At 37.9% G+C, this 20,708-nt stretch overlaps 1 protein-coding gene across 1 annotated transcript in view; it reads right to left on the reverse strand.

The window, feature by feature from the left end:
- si:ch211-246m6.5 (von Willebrand factor D and EGF domain-containing protein) overlaps nucleotides 1-20,708 on the reverse strand; it is a 393,193-nt gene that overhangs the window by 122,674 nt on the left and 249,811 nt on the right. The window contains exons 13-14 of the mRNA XM_028806510.2: nucleotides 10,619-10,755; nucleotides 2,817-2,978 (exon numbers count right to left, since the gene is read on the reverse strand). Of these exons, the coding sequence (XP_028662343.1) occupies nucleotides 2,817-2,978; nucleotides 10,619-10,755 (299 nt within the window). The remainder of the gene's footprint in view (nucleotides 1-2,816; nucleotides 2,979-10,618; nucleotides 10,756-20,708) is intronic.

Here is a 20,708-nt window from a genome sequence, read left to right on the forward strand (position 1 = left end):
ACATAACCGGCATTTAAGATAGTTGGACAGATTTGAAAAAATTAAGTTAACTGGGCAGAGAACTACAAAATCATAAAATTATTCAATATATTATAAGCCCTTTTGGTTAAAATTTGTAGAAACAGCTGACACATGAGAAAAATTAAAAGTTTTATCATGTTACAACAATGCAGTGTAATAAAGCAGTACCAAAATGTTGATATAAATTAATAGTGGGCAAATTGTCAAAATGGGTTATATGTGAATCCCGCTAATAGATCGGTGAAAGCTTCAAATTCATTCTGAAACTTCGTGTTTCTTCTAAAATGTATGGGATAATATCACCAATATTGAAAAGCTACGAGATGGCAAAATAAAAAGCGCAACATGGAGAGTGTATAGTGTGTGTGGTATACCAGGAAAAGCATTTTCTGTTTTAAAGGAATGTGCATTGATTAATTGGTAATTTAGGAGAAGTTAATTGTGGGTCACCTATTATTATATTACACACCATTTACATCTCTTTTGAGAGCAGTGCATGTGCTCCTGAAGGTAATCAAGAAACATTCTCTATTACATTACAATTTAGCAGTCTGATAAGTGTTAGAACCCCAGAGAGCAAAGTAATTTTAAGAAACCATCATATCTTCAGCAATAAGGTAAAGGGAGTTAGACTACAGAGTCAAATAGCTGGGGGTCTGCTGACTATTAGGTGTATATTAAAACTTAAGAGGGCTTCTGGAGACAAAAAGTCATTCAGCAATATCCCACCTGGTCAATCTCTGTTCATCTAACTAGTAAAAAAAAAAGAAAAAGCCAAGATTTAAAGCGCTCACATTACTGCTACACTGCTTAGTAGGTTATTCCATGTATTTATAGTTGCCTGTATTCATCTTTTAAACATGCTTTTTAATATTAGTGCAAAATTTACTTTTAGCCATGTTCCATTTGCACCCTCATATTCTAGTTGAAGAACTTCTTTTAAATTAATGGTTGGCATCCACCATTGTAATTCCCTTCATACCTTTTAACAGTATTATTGTGTCATCTCTTAATCTTTAATGACAAACTGAAAAGGTTAAACTCTTTCAGTCTTTCTTCATTGCTCATACCCCATAATTACGTAGCCTAGCTGCTTGTCTCTGGACTTTCTCTAGTGTTGATATGTCTTTTACGTATATACTGTATATGGAAACCAAAACTGCATAATTGAGATGAGTCCTCAAAAGTTCTTTGCACAGCACATGGCATGACATCTCTTAATTTGTATTTCACAGGCCATACTATGTAACTCGACATTCTATTAATCTTTCTGTAAACTTTTCTGGTTATGAATTATGGATACTTCACTATGATTCCAAAAAGTTTTGTCAAAAGGTATACTTTCAAGATGTCAACCCTTCTCTCCCATTATGTAGCTGTATCTAATATTTTTACTTCCTTTGTATAAAATCCATTTTCCAACCCGTTGAATCCGAACACAGGGTCACGGGGGTCTGCTGGAGCCAATCCCAGCCAACACAGGGCACAAGGCAGGAAACAATCCTGGGCAGGGTGCCAACCCACCACAGGACACACACAAACACACCCACACTAGGGCCAATTTAGAATCGCCAATCCACCTAACCTGCATGTCTTTGGACTGTGGGAGGACACCGGAACGCCCGGAGGAAACCCTTTGTATAAAATCTTACATTTATTTTCTTCCTTTGTCACTTATCCACCTGCTTATTAATGCATGAAATTACTGGTGAAAATAAGGTTTTCCCACACTAAAAAAATTAATTAAAAAGAAGATCAGAGACACAGTGTTTCGACTACGTAGCCCTTGAGTTTTCTTTATATTTTGTACAAATGATATCTGAGTGTCTTATATAATAAACGGATTTAAAACTTTGACCTTGCCTACATCCTGTGTTGCAAAATGGCCAGTTACACTATGTGATTAATGGTTTGTGGACACCTGACCATCACATCTACATGAGCTTGATGGACATCCCATTCCAAAACCATGGGTATTAGTATGGAGTTAATCAACCCTTTTTTTTGCAGCTATAACAATCTCCATTCTTATATGAAGGATTTCCAGAAGATTTTGGGGGGTTTCTGTCAGAATTTATGCTTATTCAACTAAAAGAGTATTTGTTAGGTCAGGTGGTGATGAGGTTCTGGCTCACAGTTGGTGCTCCAGTTCATTCCAAAGGTTTTTAGTAGGGCTGAGGTCAGGGCTCTGCACAGACCACTCAAGTTCCTTCACACCAAACTCATCATGCCATGTCTGTATGGATTCAGATTTGTGAACAGTGCCAAAGCCAAGATGGAACAATAAAGGGCTTTCCCCAAACTGTTGCCACAAAATTGAAAGCTCACTGTTGACCAAGATGTCTGTCTCTGTATGCTGTAGCATTAACAGTTCCCAGTGCAACTTGGGCTCAATGGTTGCAAGTGTGTGCAGCTACAAAGATATGCAGCCCCGGAATCATTAATGAGGAAATTGGATGGCTGTGTTTGCACATAAAGGGCACAATCAGCAAGTCTGGTTTCCTTATTGGTGCTCAGAGCAGAAATTTCACATATTGACTTGTGGCAAGGTGCGGCGTTTAAAGTCACTAAGCCCTTCAGTATGATCGATTTTACTACCAGTGTTTGCCAATGGAGATTGCATGGCTCTGTGCTTGATTTTATGCACCTGTTAACAACAGGAGTGGCTGAAACACCCAAACTCAGTAATTAAGTGGGGTATCCAGTGTCCAGATACGTTTGACCATACAGTGTGTTCTTACAGAATTTCAAGACATACCCAAGAAATAAAGTATCATAATTTATAATAAACTTACTTTTATTTCCCATTTGGCAAATGGCTTTTCGTCCATCATGAAGCCAACTGTTTCACTGGCTATGCTATGCAGAGGAGGAACTTCACAGTCTATAACCTTAGAACTTAGGAATGTAGCCTTAGTGATGTGTTTTTCCCCCGCTATCCACTTCCCATTTATGTACTGTGAACAAAAAAGAAAATTTTAAAGAGACAAAAGAAGCCAGTACTGTTTAGCAAACTTTACAGTCACAATTGAATGTAAGTGATCAGGTAATATTCTGTAGTTGTTTAGATATGTCTCTGTTCTCAGCACATGTAACAATAAACTTCAACTTCAGCTTGAATGTTGTACTTTCTATTAAATAAATTCAAATATTCCAGTTCTGTAGCTCAGGAATGAAGGTGCTCCTTCAATCATACTACAATATTATGACAATTCACAAGCATTATAGACATCACAATAATATGCCTGAAGAACTTATTGACAAAAAAATTACAAGAAATGTCAAAAATAGTGGTTTCTAGCTGCACAAATAAAAATGCTCAAATGTTCATGCCTCTTCAAAATGTATATACGAAATGACAGTAAACATCCATTGTATTACAGCTGTTAATATTTCTTAACCATTTAAAGGATAAAATGTACTTCTAAACCCCACACTTTCTGAATGTTGTGAACTCCATGGTTTTTTTAAGTTTTGACCTTTTATTCATTTATTCATTTTTAGACACATTTATTTCAACACAGGATTTTGGAGAGGAATGGGATGTGAGTCCATCACAGGTCACATACATGTACACTCAAAGAAGCAAAAAATATCAATTTTGTTAGGAAACAAGACACTCACCAGTCAGCTGTGCTAGAAAATTACTGAGGTGTGGATATCAACTGGAGTGTGTGCAGAACCATAGACACATGGAATATGTTAAGAGGTAGTGTGGTAGAGAGTAGGGTTTTTAAGGACCTTCAAAGCTCAATTTGATGTTATTTTTGGAGAAATTAGGTGAATAGGAATTATTGAGCACAATTAGGCTGAATGGATTGTTGTTGTTAATTTGTTTAATGTTCTAAAGTTCTAAATCCAAAACAAACATTTAAAGATCGTACAAACTCGACACAGAAAAGTCCTGCTAATACTATGAATTAAAAAGTCTGCAGGTGAGAGGCAGCAACACCATTCACTGTTCCTCCATGCAACTTGTTAAAATATACTGTACCTCCATCGATCTATTCATTTTCTAACTTTCTCATACACTTCATGGTCAATGGCATGACAAGACAGGATAGACTCTGGATAGAAGGTTCACTCACATTCACATTTAAACTACAATATACATTTACTAGTTTAACTCTGCCACTTACCCTAACATGCATGTCTTTACTACAAGAAATTAAAAACGAAAGGAAGGAAAATCCACACCCTGGAGTAATGTTAGAAAATCCAAACTCTGGCATAAAGTCCATATAATTAAAAGTCAAACCCTGGGGTCTGAAGCATTGTGCTGCCCATAATATGCTTATTGTATGTTTTTGCAAAGGTTTTCATACTTAGATAAGAATTGTATTACTTAGGTATTTTTTAAATGAAAAATGTCAATGACTCTTAGGCATTTTAAGTCCAGAGTGCTGCTTTGTTATTTGGCTGTATGTATTTTTACTGATAAGAACGTTTCCCACAAATGTGCTTCACTACAAACTTTCTTCTAAGTTATATAAAGCACATCTCACTATAGACTCCCACTGCTATCAGAAGCATACGTTAGTTTATTAACATTGAAGCCGCTGGTTTTGGATATAGATTTTTATTTATGAGCCCAAATAAAAGGCAAAGTTATCTTGAGTACAGAATTACACAAAAGTGTCAATAACAGAGCTGATCAGGGTTCTTCCACCACCATCATGAATGAGGTACATGTGCCTTGTTGAAAAGGATAAAACGGTGAACAGCAAAGCAGACTGAACATCTAGCAATAGTAGGTTGTACTGGCAATGATTGTCACATCTTGATTTGCTTTTGCTTTGGCACATAAGATTATTTAATATTAATATATTAATTTAATGCGTCTACCACTGGGGATTATGTGCATTAGTTAAATCAGTGGGTGCACCAATAGAATTGTTCCAGCAGCACAACATAGAATAAAATGATGGCTGCATAAAATTGACACGATAGCATGATACAAAGTAAAGTGTCGTCTGTAAAGAATTGATACAGTAGCACAATATAGTGTCGGATGTCTAATAACAAGTGATGTAAAAGAGAATTAGACGTTATACCAATGGCCAACATTAAAAGAGGAGGTATATGTTTTGAGGAGTGGTGTTCCCCAATTCCTTTCCAAGTTAAAACACACTCAGGAAGACAGAGCAACAGGATCATAGAAAGGCAAAGTTAAAAGCTTATACAGGCTCTGGATTTAGGGGATTCATGAGTGTAATGGACCCTTATAATTATTCATCTGCAAATGTGCAGACTGTTGAGATACAACTATATCTATTTAGGCTGGATAACCCAGCAGTTGAACTTAAACATTCTATTTCAGACATTTTCTTTATTAATTTGTCAATATGGAAATTTTTTTTATCTGTATTTTTCTTTTTCCAGATGGATGGCTCTAGCGCCATATACAGTATACACATACATGCACATAATATCCTCTTTGTAAAGACAAATAATGAAAATCTCCAATAATTGATCATTTCTCCATATCTTTCCTTCTCCCATTGTGTCAAACTGTGTGCTTTCATTCATGCCCTTTTCATTTTCCTTTGCTCTTTGTTTACTAAATGCCTCAACATGCTAAAAAGATAATTGCTCATTTATAAATGAATGCAAAAGATGTTAATTAAAATGTTGCCTTCAGTTACTTGTTTTAAAAGTGAATTTCATAATTTAGCATTTTAATGAAAACAGTGCCAGGTTGCCTGAATGTTTATGACAGTAAATGACATTTACATTAAACTAGTTCTGACCCTAAACTACTGAAATGCTTGAAACATAACAGTAATACATTAACTTTTATTATTAGATGTGATGTCAGGTGGAGCTGTGTAACCATAATCACCATGTTAAACAAATACACTTAATTTCTTATTTAATTTTGAAAAGAATAATGGGCCTGTTAGACGAAGGCATTACTGATAGAGTGGAGTCAAACTATTGTTTGCAGTTCTGCAATTCATTTTCATACTATTACGAAAAGTATTCGGAATTATCGATGTAACTACAATTAATTAACGTAACTCTTTGTTACTCTTTATATCAGTAATGGTTAACCATAACAGCAGAACAGGGGAGGATGTGACCAGCCAGTATAAGTGGTCTTCTTAAGTCTCTTTCCTGACATCAGTGGACACTACTTTTTAGTTATAATTTCAATCAGACCTGGTCATTGCTTGTTTTTCACAGTGTCTGACTGGTTATGCTGTAGTTTAAAGAATAAAAGAGTAACTTCACAATAAGGGGAGGCTATATGACTTTTGTTAACCAGAATAAAATGTGAATTATCAACTCTTTTCAGTTGTATATGAATTAGGTGGATTTATTATTAATGATTAGCTAGTAGCAAGACCTGCAATTTACCAGTCAGCCTTCAACCCCTTCCTCAGATATGGTCATCAGCTTTAGGTATTGACCAGAATATTAAGATGACAAGTACAAAAGGCAAAATACAGATTCTTGTGAAGTTTTGTTTTTGTTTTTATTGGTGGTGTCCCAAATGTGAGACATAAACAAGGCACAGTCTACTGACAGGAAACTCTGGTGCTTATGCAGTAAGATTACATTTCTCAGATGGATTGGAAAGTCCAAAAAATTCTTCTAGAAAGGTCTGAAGGCTTTTACAGAGAATGAGGAAGTCTGATTGTTCCGGGCCAGTCTCTTATTATCGCAGAACAGTAAGTGAGAGGATGACTGACGCGAGTACTTCTCAAAGACGAGAAAAGTTTTCATTGCCCTAATGTACAACATTGATTATTTAGGGGCATGGGTTATGAATATGAATTCTCTTTTATAAACGGCAATAATAAATGGTTCATTTTTAATAGTTCCAGCTGCACTTAGCTGATGATGACCAAAACAGAATAAAAAACAGTCATACATTACTTGTAAAATTACCAATCATCACAGCAAACCTTGCTGTAATTTTTCTTCTCACAAACTCTCCTCTATAAAATACATTATGGTAACCCACAAAAGATGTTAACTAGGCCACAACAGATGGAAAGGGGGCTAATATGCTTTTACATCATTGTATACAGTATAAAAACTTTTAAGAAACAGTACATATACTGTATGAAAAAAAAAATCTTCTGTTATATCCTGTCCTTTTTTCAACCTATTCAAATGCCATTCAATCAAAAATAATGCACCTATTACACACTGCTCAATAATGTATACTTTTTTTGTGAAATAATATTTACTCCATACTAACGATTCCTATTTGGAGTGTATTACCGTGCTGCCATCATAAATAGAAATCTTGAAATGACATCACACTCAATGCATTTTACCCCTCTTAACAATATTTTGCTTTCTGATTTTTTGCTTTACTTTTAAAATTTTTGTATCATTATTTGTGTTACAATTTTGAATTTTTCATATGCATCGCCATTTGCTTACTATTACTTGAAAAGGCTGGTAGGAATGGTATGCAAATGTCACATTAGTTGTGTTTCATCTTGCTCCAACTATAAAAGATGGTGGTGCACATTGGTTAACATCCTGATTTTTGCATTTTCTCATTACAAATGAACCTCTTTAACTCCTTTTTTCTGGAATATTGGTTTTGACTCCTGGCTCCTGTTCAAATTGCATTCTTACTAATTACTGTGACTGGCTATTTGTTGTTGTCAATTAAAAATATGTCAGTGTTCTTCTACACCATTGTGCATTGAGGAATACCCAGAACTGGTCTAGAGAGAATGCGCAAGGCAAATGAAATCTCTGTAGACTTGAATGTTGTTTATCAGTTTTCCATTGGCATCTACATGGTAGCTTATCTCCAATTATTTATTACCAGTAACGGCGCATTGCATGATAATGTGCAGTGAATACACTTGACTTTTGCGTTAAAGCTGGTTAAGTCAGTGTTTGTGTTGCAATTACTTAGTACGTTTTCCTTAATTTTCACTTAAGCTGGCACTTAAGTCTTCAATCTGCCTCAACAATGATTTAAGATATGAAGAGGTAGGGGAAGTGACGGCAAAGGTGGTAGGGAATGATAGTGGCACCCGTACGCATGCCCTGCATGGTCGCTCTGCTGGCTGCTGCCAAGAGTTGATTCTACAATAAAATAAAAATAAAACGAGGTCAATCATCACCCCGAAAGCGGATAGTAGACATCACATAGTACATGAGTTCTAAATTTCAGATCAATAGGTGAAATGGTTTGTGAGCTACAGGTGATTTAAAATCCTGGACAGAGAAATGGACAGCCACGGTTGTGGATTATATAAGAAGATTATTTACTAGTGATGAGCCAACCCTAAGGAGTTTGCTTCACCATGAGTTATGTGAAATCACATAAATGTTTGTGAACTTCACCAAACTCTGCGAAATGTATTGAAGTCAACAGAGAAGGAAGAGTTTTAAGTGGATTATAAATATGCAATGGTCTTTTAACTGCCCATGAGGACTAAGGAAAAGTCTGCCAAGTTAACTGGACCATTTATTGTGGCTTAATATGTAATCTGAGATGTAAGGCAACAGGGGTAAACCACTGTGCCTAAAAAACAACAAAAGACGCAGACGAAGGGAATACTGCAAACAAAGTACAACCAACGGCCACAAACTAGCAATAAGTAAATAAAATATACATCACTGTGCTGACAAGAGTTCCACTCTTGGGGCACACATTGGCTATGCCACACAGCAGCAGTGTGAGACTGGCTTGTTCCATTGTTTGATGAAGCTTTGTGTTATTTCTGATTTATCTGAGCAGATACCCTTATCAAGAATAAAAAAACACCTTGTAAATAGTAATAAATCTTTCATTTTAATTATTGGACACCATGTCCTCTTCTGAAGAAAGGAGCGGGAGGCTTCTTTAAAATTTGTTTTGAGATGTGCTGAGCACATGGCTGATTTGCATGTATAATCAGCCATGTAGTGCTGCATAGCCACTGCATGGGAATCAGAGTTATATATCCATTATGGTACTCATAATAGTTTAGTTATGATCCATTAATATATCCCTCAAATTGAAATACTGCAAGATTTTTTATTTATTTTTTAAGCACTTGTGGGTTGGAAATACGTGGGTGTTTTCAGGCTTTGTGGTTTTGGGATCCATTTTTACCTTTTTAAGTTCACTGATGACCCACTTACAGCAATCGAAGAGCCGATGTTGCAATAACCGCCAGTAAAAGAGTGGGGTTTCCTTTGTTGAAATGATTGCAGTAAGAGATGGAGGAAAATATCCTGCAGTACTGTCTAGAGCACAGGTGTCGAACTCCAGTCCTCGAGGGCCGCAGTGGCTACATGTTTTCATTCTAACCATCTTCTTCATTAGTGAGCCGTATTTACTGCTAATTAACTTCTTTTGCTTTAGTTTTAATTAACTTGACTCAGGCCACTTAATTGTCTCTTTTTCCTTAATTAGTAGCCAAACAATAATGAGACATCAAACAAGCCACCATATGACCAGCTCACCTGTGCCCATCACACAATATCTGAAAATAAATAAAGGTGAAGGTCTCAGTAAAGTTGATCTCTCAGGTCACCAAAACATTTTGAAAATGTTTTAGAAAAAACAGAAAAAGTCTGCTGTGGCAGAATGAGAGCAGCAACAAGCCATGGAATTAAATAACGGGCTTAATTAACAGCAAGAATCAGCTTCTCATTAAGAGACTGTTTGGAGTGAAATTGGTTGGAGTTTGAAATCCTAGTTTAGTTGGTCATCTGTTGGCTCGTTTCACGTATCATTTCTGTTTGGCTGACTGAAGAAAGGAATCAATTCGAGGACTGAATCCTTAAAAACAGGGCTATTAAAATGAATGGAAAAGGAGTTAATTAGCAGTGAAAACTGCTCGCTGATTAGGAAAAGGGTTAGAATGAAAACCTGTAGCCACTGTGGCCCTCCAGGCCCGGAGTTCGACACCCCTGGTCTAGAGTGATATTTTTTTTTCAACAATATCATTTACAGTAGGTGTTTCAAGTATCTAATACATAACAATTTCAAGAAATATGTTCAGTACATTTGCAGTATGTATATTCCTAAGTATATGCTACATAATGCTTTTTCAAAAATTTGTTTTTGTGTGTTGAATGTTATATTTTATATGTAATTGTAACTATATACTGTTTATAAATGGGTACATTTACATATACACTGTAGTTAAGAGTACACTACTTGACAAATAATTGAATTGGGTGGCACAGTGGCTTGTACTGATGATTCAGAGCGCGGGGGTCTTGAGTTCAAATCTATTTGAAACCTGTCTGTCCACATGGATTACCTTAGTGAATTATTGTTTCCTTCAGCATTCCAAAACAAGTACAGGTTAATTTAACTGGTGGTTGTAAATGAGCCTTTTATGAATAACTGTGGTCCTGTGCATGAGTATATTCTACAACAGACTACAGTGCCACCTAGGGTTGGTTACTGCCCTATGCCTGAAGCTGTTTGGATAGGCTATAGACCCCCATGACCCTATATTGAGATTGTACATTCATAAAAGTCACTGAATAATGTGACCAGCAGCTATTAAATCTCTTGTACTTTCCTTACTGGTGCCATAAATGCTCTAACCTTTAAAATAACATAAAATTACTAGAGCTGGCAATATGTTTTATTTAAATATGCACAATGACAACCTACCATCAATCTTGTGACCTTACAGTGAAGATCTTCTGAATTAATGAAGCCAAGACCAAACACTCGTAGTCTGCTGCACTCAAAGACACGTATATCACAGAGACCATTGTTCTCCAAGTCTGTCAGCTCAGGAGGTTGACCTTGAAACAGAAACATTTTAAAATGAAAAACGTTTAAGGTACTGATGTTCCGTTAGCAGAATATTAACATATTAAATTGAATATTACATTTTTGTGTGCTTTGGCAAATGATTACATAAAACACAAAAGAAAATGGAAAGACAGTTTAAACTAAAATGTTAAATGTTGAGAGCATAAGAACACAAGATTATGAGCTTTGGAGTCTATTAAAAAAATAAAAATCTCATTACAGGAAAGTTATGTACAGTGGATTCAGAAAGTATTCAGACCCCTTCACTTTACTGTGTCGTAGATTTAATTTTAAATGAATAAATTTGCCATTTTTGCCCATCAAGCTAAATTTAGTAATCTATAATGACAAAGTAAATGCATTGTTTTCAAAAAGGTTTCCAAACTTATTAAGAAATCAACAACTAAAATCTCTCACTTATATAAGTACTCAGGCGCTTCACTGTGGCACTCCAAATCGTAGTCAGGTGAATGTTGTTTGCTTTAATTATCCTTGAATTGTGTTGTGAGTAAAAGGCATATAATAACATTTAAATGAGGGAAATGAGGGAAAAGATGCTCTGGTCTGATAAGACACAAATTAAACTCTTTGGGGAGGACACCAACCAGTATGTCTGCCGAAGACCAGATACTGCTCATCACCTACCTAATAACATCCCTACAGTGAAGCATGGTGCTCACAGCATCATTAGAATATTATAAAAGTTGTGATGACAACATATCATTCACCCCAACAAGCTTGTCCATTCTGTTCATCTAGATGGTCTAAAATGTCATCAAATCGGGATTTGAAGGTCCCTAAAGTCCTATTCTCCACCATAATACTTCACAATCTATTCCATGTGTCCGTGGTTCTTTGCTTGAAGAAAACATTTGTTTAAAATCTGCTCTTAAAAACTTTCCAGCCATGTCCCTGTGTCCTTGTTGCAGATCATGCTGTGGGGGTGTTTCTCAGTGGCAGGGGCAGGGAAACTGGTCAGAACTGAATTAAGGAGGAATGTAGCCAAATACCGAGAGGTCCTCAAAGTAAACCTGCTCCAGAGTGCACACAACAAGGCAAGGCTGGAGTGGCTTCAGGACATGTCTCTGACTTTGTGTGGCCCAGCCAAAGCCCAGACTTAAACCTCATAGACCATCTGTGGTTAGGCCTGAAGGTAACAGTTTACATACTAGGGAAAGTATATAGCATGTTAAAATAACATGGGCATTTCATGCTTTGCCTAAAAATGTCACACATTCTCATTCCATACAATACCAGCTCTTCACACATTTCTGGTAACATATACATTGTTACAGTTTTTCAAAATGTAATGACTCATGTATATACAGTATATCATTGCACTTTTTCATATGATTCTTTATTTCTTAATTACGTCTTTATCTAATTTTGCCACAAATGGCATGTCATTTGCTCCTGCCAATTGAGATTTTCAGCTAAATTTAATACACCTGACCCTAATATTGCAATGTTGTTTCTGAATCGTGAGGGATACACAACCTAAATTTTATCAATTGACGATGTTACAATACAAAATAAAGTAAAATATTAGCAGATGTTAGATAATGGCTTCCTTGAGTCTTTGCAAACCAATGGAGCTGGCTAATCAGAAGACAATTTAGTTACAATAACAATGTATTGCAGAACATGGAAAGTCTTGAGGAAAGTCCTACCTTGTGTTATTGATTTTCAGAATAGTTGTTCTGTATTCTGGAACAATCTCACTCCCTCTACACCATTTTGAAAAATAATTGGTTTCTCCAAAGGTAAAATCATGAGTAAAGAAGCTGATTCACACTGACTACACACTTTTTAGCAGGTATGTGTAGCTGTTTTAATGTGCATATTCTATTTTGTAATTTCTAATAAAAACGCAAAGGATATTTTACAAACACTATGCCCTTTTTATGTTTTATTTTTTTCGACGGCTAGCAGTTTCGGGTAGGTTGAATGACCTATCCAAACCCCCTCTGTCCAGTCCCCTGAGATGAATGAGAGATTTCAGTTTTTAGTTTTTAATAAATTTGCAAACCTTTTGGAAAATATGTTTTTACTTTGTCACTATGGGTTATTGAGTGTAGATTGACGAGCAGAAATGGCACATTTATCCATTTAAAATTAAACCTCCATCACAATAAAGTGTGCATAAAGTGAGGGTTCTGAATACTTTTTCAATGAAGACTCTATATATTGCTCTTTAATATACTAAAGAGCTTTTTTCAATAAGTGATAACAGAAAATTAGAATTTAATAATGTAACAGAGGCCTGTTGTTTCAGAAAGTGTTCATAGCGATACTACATTTTCTTGGTGGTGGTAAGCCAGATTTTAATCTAGGCCCCTGTCTCAGCGTTGTCGAGATGAACAGCTCTGATCCAGGCAGGACAATTACTCTTTTGGTTTTAATTGCAATTAAGCCTTTAATATGATGGAATGATTAATACACTTTTAAAATTAAAATTTACTTGATTGGGAGTTGACTGCTGATTAAGCACACACAAATAGCCCTTTAAAATTAATGTTTCCTGTGACTTCAGCTGTTATACTATTAGCATTTACTAATGACTTTAATGATTACTTATTGCTGTTTTGCCACAGAGTTTTTTTTTTTAAACACTTTTTTGAATGTGGCAACTGTAATAAGATTGTAACAAGTAAAGCATAGAATGATTCAGTGTTGGCTTATTTCTGTATGATGATTTAATACAATTATGTTTAGTTTTTTTTTGTCTAATCAAAGGTGTACTTCCAGATATATGTGTGAAATGGAAAAATATTAATAACTATTAATTTAAATGTAGACATCCAGAAATAAAAGGCATGGAAATCTTTGTAACACTGAAAGATTTCCAAGAGTACTGTACTGGAGTAGCATAATCTTTTTCTCAATTTAGTGCTATTTATTGCAGGAGAATATTAATTAGCCTCATTATACACCAGACTCTCTCATTTGCATCAATTAAACGAGAAAGAATTGAGATATGTGCTTCCCATATGATTACCTAGACACAATCAACCATTCTTTCTTTTCAGTTTTGTTTCTATGTGTCTTGAGTTTAACTGCAAATTATAGTTCAGCTTTATATTGCCTTTAATGGCAACCACCTCTTTAACGTCACATTCAATTTAGTTTTTATTTAATTATTACTTTTAATGGGATCTACCTACTCCAAGACTCTGCATGTCAACAGTGCAATATACCCTACCAATACAAGTAACAGAAAGTCATTATAATAATTTTGGCACTATAAAGTATATATATCTCAAAAATATTCCGAAACGTTCTTTTACAGTTTTATTTTGAATCCTGCTTAATTCATATCTGAGTTCTGGAGCACGTTGAAGCCTAACTCAGCAGCATTGATTACAAAGTAGAAGCCAGTTGTGGACAAAGTACTAGTCGAATGCCAGTCTATTATATTGTTTTGAGGATTACTTGTGTTCTGTTCTGTGTATTGTATTGTATTTAGCCCCTTCTTTTTGACACCCACTGCACACCCAGGGTTGTCTCTTTGAACTGCCTTTCCCAAGGTTTCTACCATTTTTTCCCTACTAGAGTTTTTATTGGGAGTTTTTCCTTGTCTCCTTAGAGAGTCAAGGCAGGGGAGCTGTCAAAAGGCAGGGCCTGCTAAAGCCCATTGCGGCACTTTTGAGCTATACAAAAATAAATTGTATTGTAATTCAGGGTCCACTCACGCTCATCTAGACCCCTGCTCACGGAAGGCCAATTCAGAATGACTAATCAGCCTTCTGGCCTTCTACAATCTTAATTTACACAAATGCTGACAATGTAATATGTGCAGGTGGTGAGCGGCATTTTCTAAATCTTAAGAGATAGTGTTTTTATTTGTACACAATATTAACTATAATATAGAAGAACACTATTTACAAAAAACTGCAAAAGTACTTAGTAAAAGTCTATTGAAATAATTCAAAAGGTGCTTGAAAATGCAAGTGATGTAGACTGAATGTACTTTTTCATGCTGGTTTACAGAATCTTATTCCTGTTACTCAAGAAAAGAAAAATATATTGTACTATTACGCAAAAGTTTCCATTATTTCACAAAGATATTGCTTGATACTGCCAGTACCATTATGCATGCAAGTGCCCTATTTGTCTAGTGGCAGTTATAGAAGGAGAGATTAGGCATGCACATAGTGAGAAATCAAGTGGCAAGAACTGATCAGACATTATAGGCATAAATTTAGTTTCAATCAGGTTAACGTTTAAGAAGTTTAGTGCAGATGCTTTAACATAGGTAGAGTGGTAGTGCACAGCTAGCATTCCTGTTTCACAGCACCAGGGTGTGCATGAGGTCTACATGCTCTCCCCATGCATTTATGAGTTGATTGGTGTCAGTGAATGTGCTTAGCTGCAGATCGTTACCTGTATTAAGACCGAATACTAGAAATATGTCCACAGTACTTCTCAATTTGCAAACCATGTTTAGCCTTTCATGTGATTAAAAGTAAATAATATCCATCCTCTTTTTTTATCCCAACTGAACTCCCTCCGAAAAGATTTATGAACACTGGCTGCTCTGCCACTAGATCACACTGTTTCAAAATATATATAGCGAATAGCTGGATTAAAACCAAAGAGGTATTTTATTTACAGAGTTCTGGATTGCATGCAGCACACTCTTTTCTGCTTTGGTGTAAGACTGAGCTCTGCAAAGGACTCGCATACCATCCACCATGCTTGCTTCTTACCTTGCACTCTGTACTGCTGCAATGATCACTGGTCCCCTGTCACCATAAACCAGGTGGATTAAATGAATATTTCTAACATCTGTTTTGTTCTTTAGACTTTACTGCATGCTATGCATGTTTTTAATCTGTCCATCATCAGCTGTCACTAGATGACTGAAGCACCAGCTTGCACCATGACATTGATGGCAGCAGGCAATATCGTTGCAAAATACTGCAATACTTTTGTGAAATAATACAATTGTTTTTTTTTTTGCCTTGCACCCCCCACACCATAATCTATCATTAATGGGGAAGGAGCAAAAAAATCAAATCATATCAAAAAAAAAAAATTTGATCTCTGTTTTTCAATGGATCTTGACGTTTCAAGATCCCCTGATACCGAAAACATTGATATCTTGATGATGGGTGTGTGCCTGTCTGTCTGAGTGTCACAGTTTCTTGAGGATGGTCTGGACAGATAAATACCAAACTGTACTAAAGGCTGCTATGAGGTGATTATGCTGATTAGTTTTTGAGCCCAATCGTGCAAGAGAAAGAGGAACTTTAGAGGAACCCTCAAATACCATAATTCTGCAATTAATTATGAATTCTTGTCAATTGCTATTGTAATTATGTATTTTATGATCAGAAAGTTCAGCATCAGAGCAGTAAATAATTTCTGAAATGTTATTGAATAGTTCGGGCAACATGGTTTGTATGTCACAAAGCCTATTGATGCTCATGCCTGAATTGATTTTTTTGAATGGTGGGAAAAATCTTCCGTAGGTTTCTTCTTGTCATAAGAAAATGAAACTTACATGTCAGTTTTTCAATTTTTCTAAAGTATTCAGGATGCAGTTATATTTTCTAAAGATGTTTAAAACAGACCACAGGAATGTGTTTTAGTTGATAATGCTCATAATACACAAATAACATTTCATGCAAAACCTTCATCATGCTGACAAGACTCTAAGCATGCATTACCATTACCAAAGTGACTTAATTATTTGCTCTTGCTCCTTCTGCCTTCCTAGATGGTTTCAATAGTGTTTTCTGTAAATATATGATGGATTGTGAACTACTGTGTGCCCAGCGACCCCAAACTGAATAAGAAGTTTACAGAATGAATGAATAGGATGTCTGCAGTGGGCTGGCACCCTGCCTGGGGTTTGTTTTCTGCCTTGCGTCCTGTGTTGGCTGGGATTGGATCCAGCAGACCCCTGTGACCCTGTAGTTAGGATATAGCGGGTTGGGTAATGGATGGATGGATGGATGATAGGTTGTGATTAACCTAATAAAGCAGCCAGTTAGTGAAAGGCCATATGATATACAGTATATACTGTATATATACGATATAATCCTGATGGGTGGCATGTTGCATACTGCACTGAGCGAAACAGAACTAAAAAAAATCAAGTAGAGTGTACCAGTAGGAGTACAAGTCTCTGAAAGTTCTAACATTCTTTATTCACAGACTCCCTTGTGTATAGCTCCTATAAAATAATAACTCCTAAAAGCTATAACATAAGATGCTGGAAACATTTTGTATGTAAAGAATCCATAAACATTCCAAAGTTGTTTAATTTATTTCAGTAACACATATACTGTAATTCAAGGAGAGGCAGATTGGTGGCTCTGAGGCTAGGGATCTGTACTGGCAATCAGAAGGCTGCTGGTTCGAATCTCGTAAATGTCAACTCCTACCACTTTCTTTTATGTAGTTCCCTTGACACTTTTTACACTTTTTTACTACTCTTTACTACTTGGAAATGGATTTTTACAAGCCGAGACTCGTCTATTCAAGTAGTCAATTCCAAGCGCTGAGAACAAATGCCCGAGCTGGTGTGGTCCCCTATTTACCTGACGAGGTAAGAAGGTCGTATCGTGGCAGCAGAGCCGGCGCTAAGATAAAAGCCAAGCGTCTACAGAGAAAGTGGCGATACAAACCTTCGGTGCCTTCTGTGATCCTGGGAAATGTGAACTCGCTACCAAATAAGTTCGACGAACTGGCTGCGCTGGTGAAAAATGTCAGGACCTACAGAGAATGCAGTTTGTTGTGTTTTACTGAAACGTGGCTAACAACTAACATCCCAGATGCTAACGAGGAGCTACCCGGGTTTAGCACAGTTAGAGTGGACAGAGACGCAAGTACCTGCGGGAAGAACAAAGGAGGTGGACTCGCACTCTATGTCAATACAAGATGGTGCAACTCTGGACATGTACATGTTAAAATCCTCTCTTGCTGCAGGGACATCGAACTGTTGGCCGTAAGTCTGCGTCCCTATTATTTGCCCAGAGAGTTTGAAAACGTCATTGTTGTTACTGTTTACATCCCTCCTCGGGCGGATGTGGAGATAGCGAGTGACATCATCCACTCAGCTGTTGCTATACTGCAAACGCAGCACCCCGAGGCACTTGTGCTAATTGCTGGAGACTTTAACCATGTGACGCTGGACAAAACATTACCTGCCTTCTCCCAGTATGTGGATTTAACACCCGGGGATATAGAACTATTGACCTACTGTATGCAAACGTTAAAGACGCAGACAGCGCCACCCCGCTGCCTGCGCTTGGGAAAGCAGGTCATAACCTGGTTCTGCTTCAGCCTCACTACAAACCAAGAGTGAGAGAGCTACCTACAACCACACGCTCATTAAGGAAGTGGTCCCCTGAGGCAGAGCAGGCTCTGAGAGAATGCTTTGGAACTATGGACTGGGATATCCTGCAGGGGTCACATAGTGAGAATATTGAGGAGGTTGTTGACTGCACTACTAACTACATCAACTTCTGTATGGACATTGTAGTTCCAGGAAGAACAGTACGCTGCTATGCTAACAACAAGCCATGGATTACAAGTGACATTAAAGGCCTTTTGAACCAGAAGAAAAGGGCTTTTAAAGGCGGTGATCAGCATGAGCTCAAGCGCGTGCAGAAGGAACTCAGAGTCCAGCTCAGGGCAGCGAAGGAGCAGTACAGGAGAAAGCTGGAGCAGAAGTTGCAGAACAACAGCATGAAGGAAGTGTGGGATGGGATGAAGATCATCACTGGCTGCAGCTCGAAGCGGGATGCCACCATCGAGAGAGATGTGGAGAAAGCAAACCAGATGAACAACTTTTTTAACAGGTTTGACCACCCTAACACACTCTCACCTCAGAGTACTGCACCCTTCAACCATCCTTCTGCTGATACCAGCATAGGAGAGAGTTTCCCCCAACCCACAGTTACAGCAACGCAGGTGAGCAGAGAGCTGAGGAGACTTTATGCCAGCAAAGCAGTGAGACCAGATGGAGTATCGCCACGACTGCAGAAGGCCTGTGCGTTGGAGCTGGGGAGTCCTCTACAGCGCATCTTCAACCTGAGCCTGGAACAGGGGAGAGTCCCGAGGCTTTGGAAAACATCTTGCATCACCCCCGTCCCAAAAGATATCACATCCTAGTGAGCTGAATGACTTCTGGCTTGTCGCTCTGATGTCACATGTGACGAAGACCATGGAGCGGCTGCTGCTTCACCACCTAAGGCCACAAGTCCGCCACACCCTTGACCTTCTGCAGTTCACATACCAGGAGAAGGTGGGAGAGGAGGATGCCATCATCTACATGCTACACCAATCCCTTTCCTACTTGGACAGAGGCAGTGGTGCTGTAAGAATTATGTTTCTAGACTTCACTAGTGCCTTCAACACCATCCAACCTATGCTCCTTAGGGACAAGCTGACAGAGATGGGAGTAGATACATACCTGGTGGCATGGATCGTGGACTATCTTACAGACAGACCTCAGTATGTGCGTCTCGGGAACTGCAGGTCTGACATTGTGGTCAGCAACACAGGAGTACCGCAGGGGACTGTGCTTTCTCCGGTCCTGTTCAGCCTATATACATTGGACTGCCAATACAACTCGGAGTCCTGCCACGTGCAAAAGTTCGCTGACGACACTGCTATCGTGGGCTGCATCAGGAATGGGCAGGAAGAGGAGTATAGGCAGGGCCGGATTTTCCTATAGGCTAACTAGGCTTCAGCCTAGGGCCTCAAGAGCAAGAGGGGCCTACATTCAAATTGTTAGCAAAATTTTATTATCTCTCATGTAATTTACAAACTTAAAAATGGAAGGTGAAAGGGCCTCATAAGTGGAATAGCCTAGGGCCTCTTTTCATATAAATCCGGTCCTGAGTATAGGAACTTAATCAAGGACTTTGTTAAACGGTGTGACTCAAACCACCTACAACTGAACACCAGCAAAACCAAGGAGCTGGTGGTGGATTTTAGGAGGACCAGGCCCCTCATGGACCCTGTGATCATCAGAGGTGACTGTGTGCAGAGGGTGCAGACCTATAAATACCTGGGAGTACAGCTGGATGATAAATTGGACTGGACTGCCAATACTGATGCTCTGTGTAAGAAAGGACAGAGCCGACTATACTTCCTTAGAAGGCTGGCGTCCTTCAACATCTGCAATAAGATGCTGCAGATGTTCTATCAGATGGTTGTGGCGAGCACCCTCTTCTACGCAGTGGTGTGCTGGGGAAGCAGCATAAAGAAGAGGGACGCCTCACGCCTGGACAAACTGGTGAGGAAGACAGGCTCTATTGTAGGCACGGAGCTGGACAGTTTGACATCCGTGGCAGAGCGACGGGCACTGAACAGGCTCCTGTCAATAATGGAGAATCCACTGCATCCACTAAACAGTATCATCTCCAGACAGAGGAGCAGCTTCAGTGACAGACTGCTGTCAATGTCCTGCTCCACTGACAGACTGAGGAGATCGTTCCTCCCCCACACTATGCGACTCTTCAATTCCACCCAGGGGGGTAAACGTTAACATTATACAAAGTTATTGTCTGTCTGTATACCTGCATTGTTATCGGCATTGTTATCACTCTTTAATTTAAAATTGTTCTTTATCAGTATGCTGCTGCTGGAGTATGTGAATTTCCCCTTGGGATTAATAAAGTATCTATCTATCTATCTATCTATCTATCTATCTATCTATCTATCTATCTATCTATCTATCTATCTATCTATCTATCTATCTATCTATCTATCTATCTATCTATCTATCTAAATGCCAATAGGGACTCTGCTCTGTTGGGCCCTTGAGCAAGGCCCATAACCTGCAATTGCTGAGTGCTTTGAATAGTGAGAAAAGTGCTATATAAATGCAAAGAATTATTATTATGATTAACTCAGTGAGTTTGTCCCACACCCAGACAATGCCTGTGTGGGGAGTGTGTGTGTTCTCTGTGCTCACTTGGGTTTC

The sequence above is a fragment of the Erpetoichthys calabaricus genome, chromosome 8 (genome assembly GCF_900747795.2).
Source record: "Erpetoichthys calabaricus chromosome 8, fErpCal1.3, whole genome shotgun sequence".
Lineage (NCBI taxonomy): Eukaryota > Metazoa > Chordata > Cladistia > Polypteriformes > Polypteridae > Erpetoichthys > Erpetoichthys calabaricus.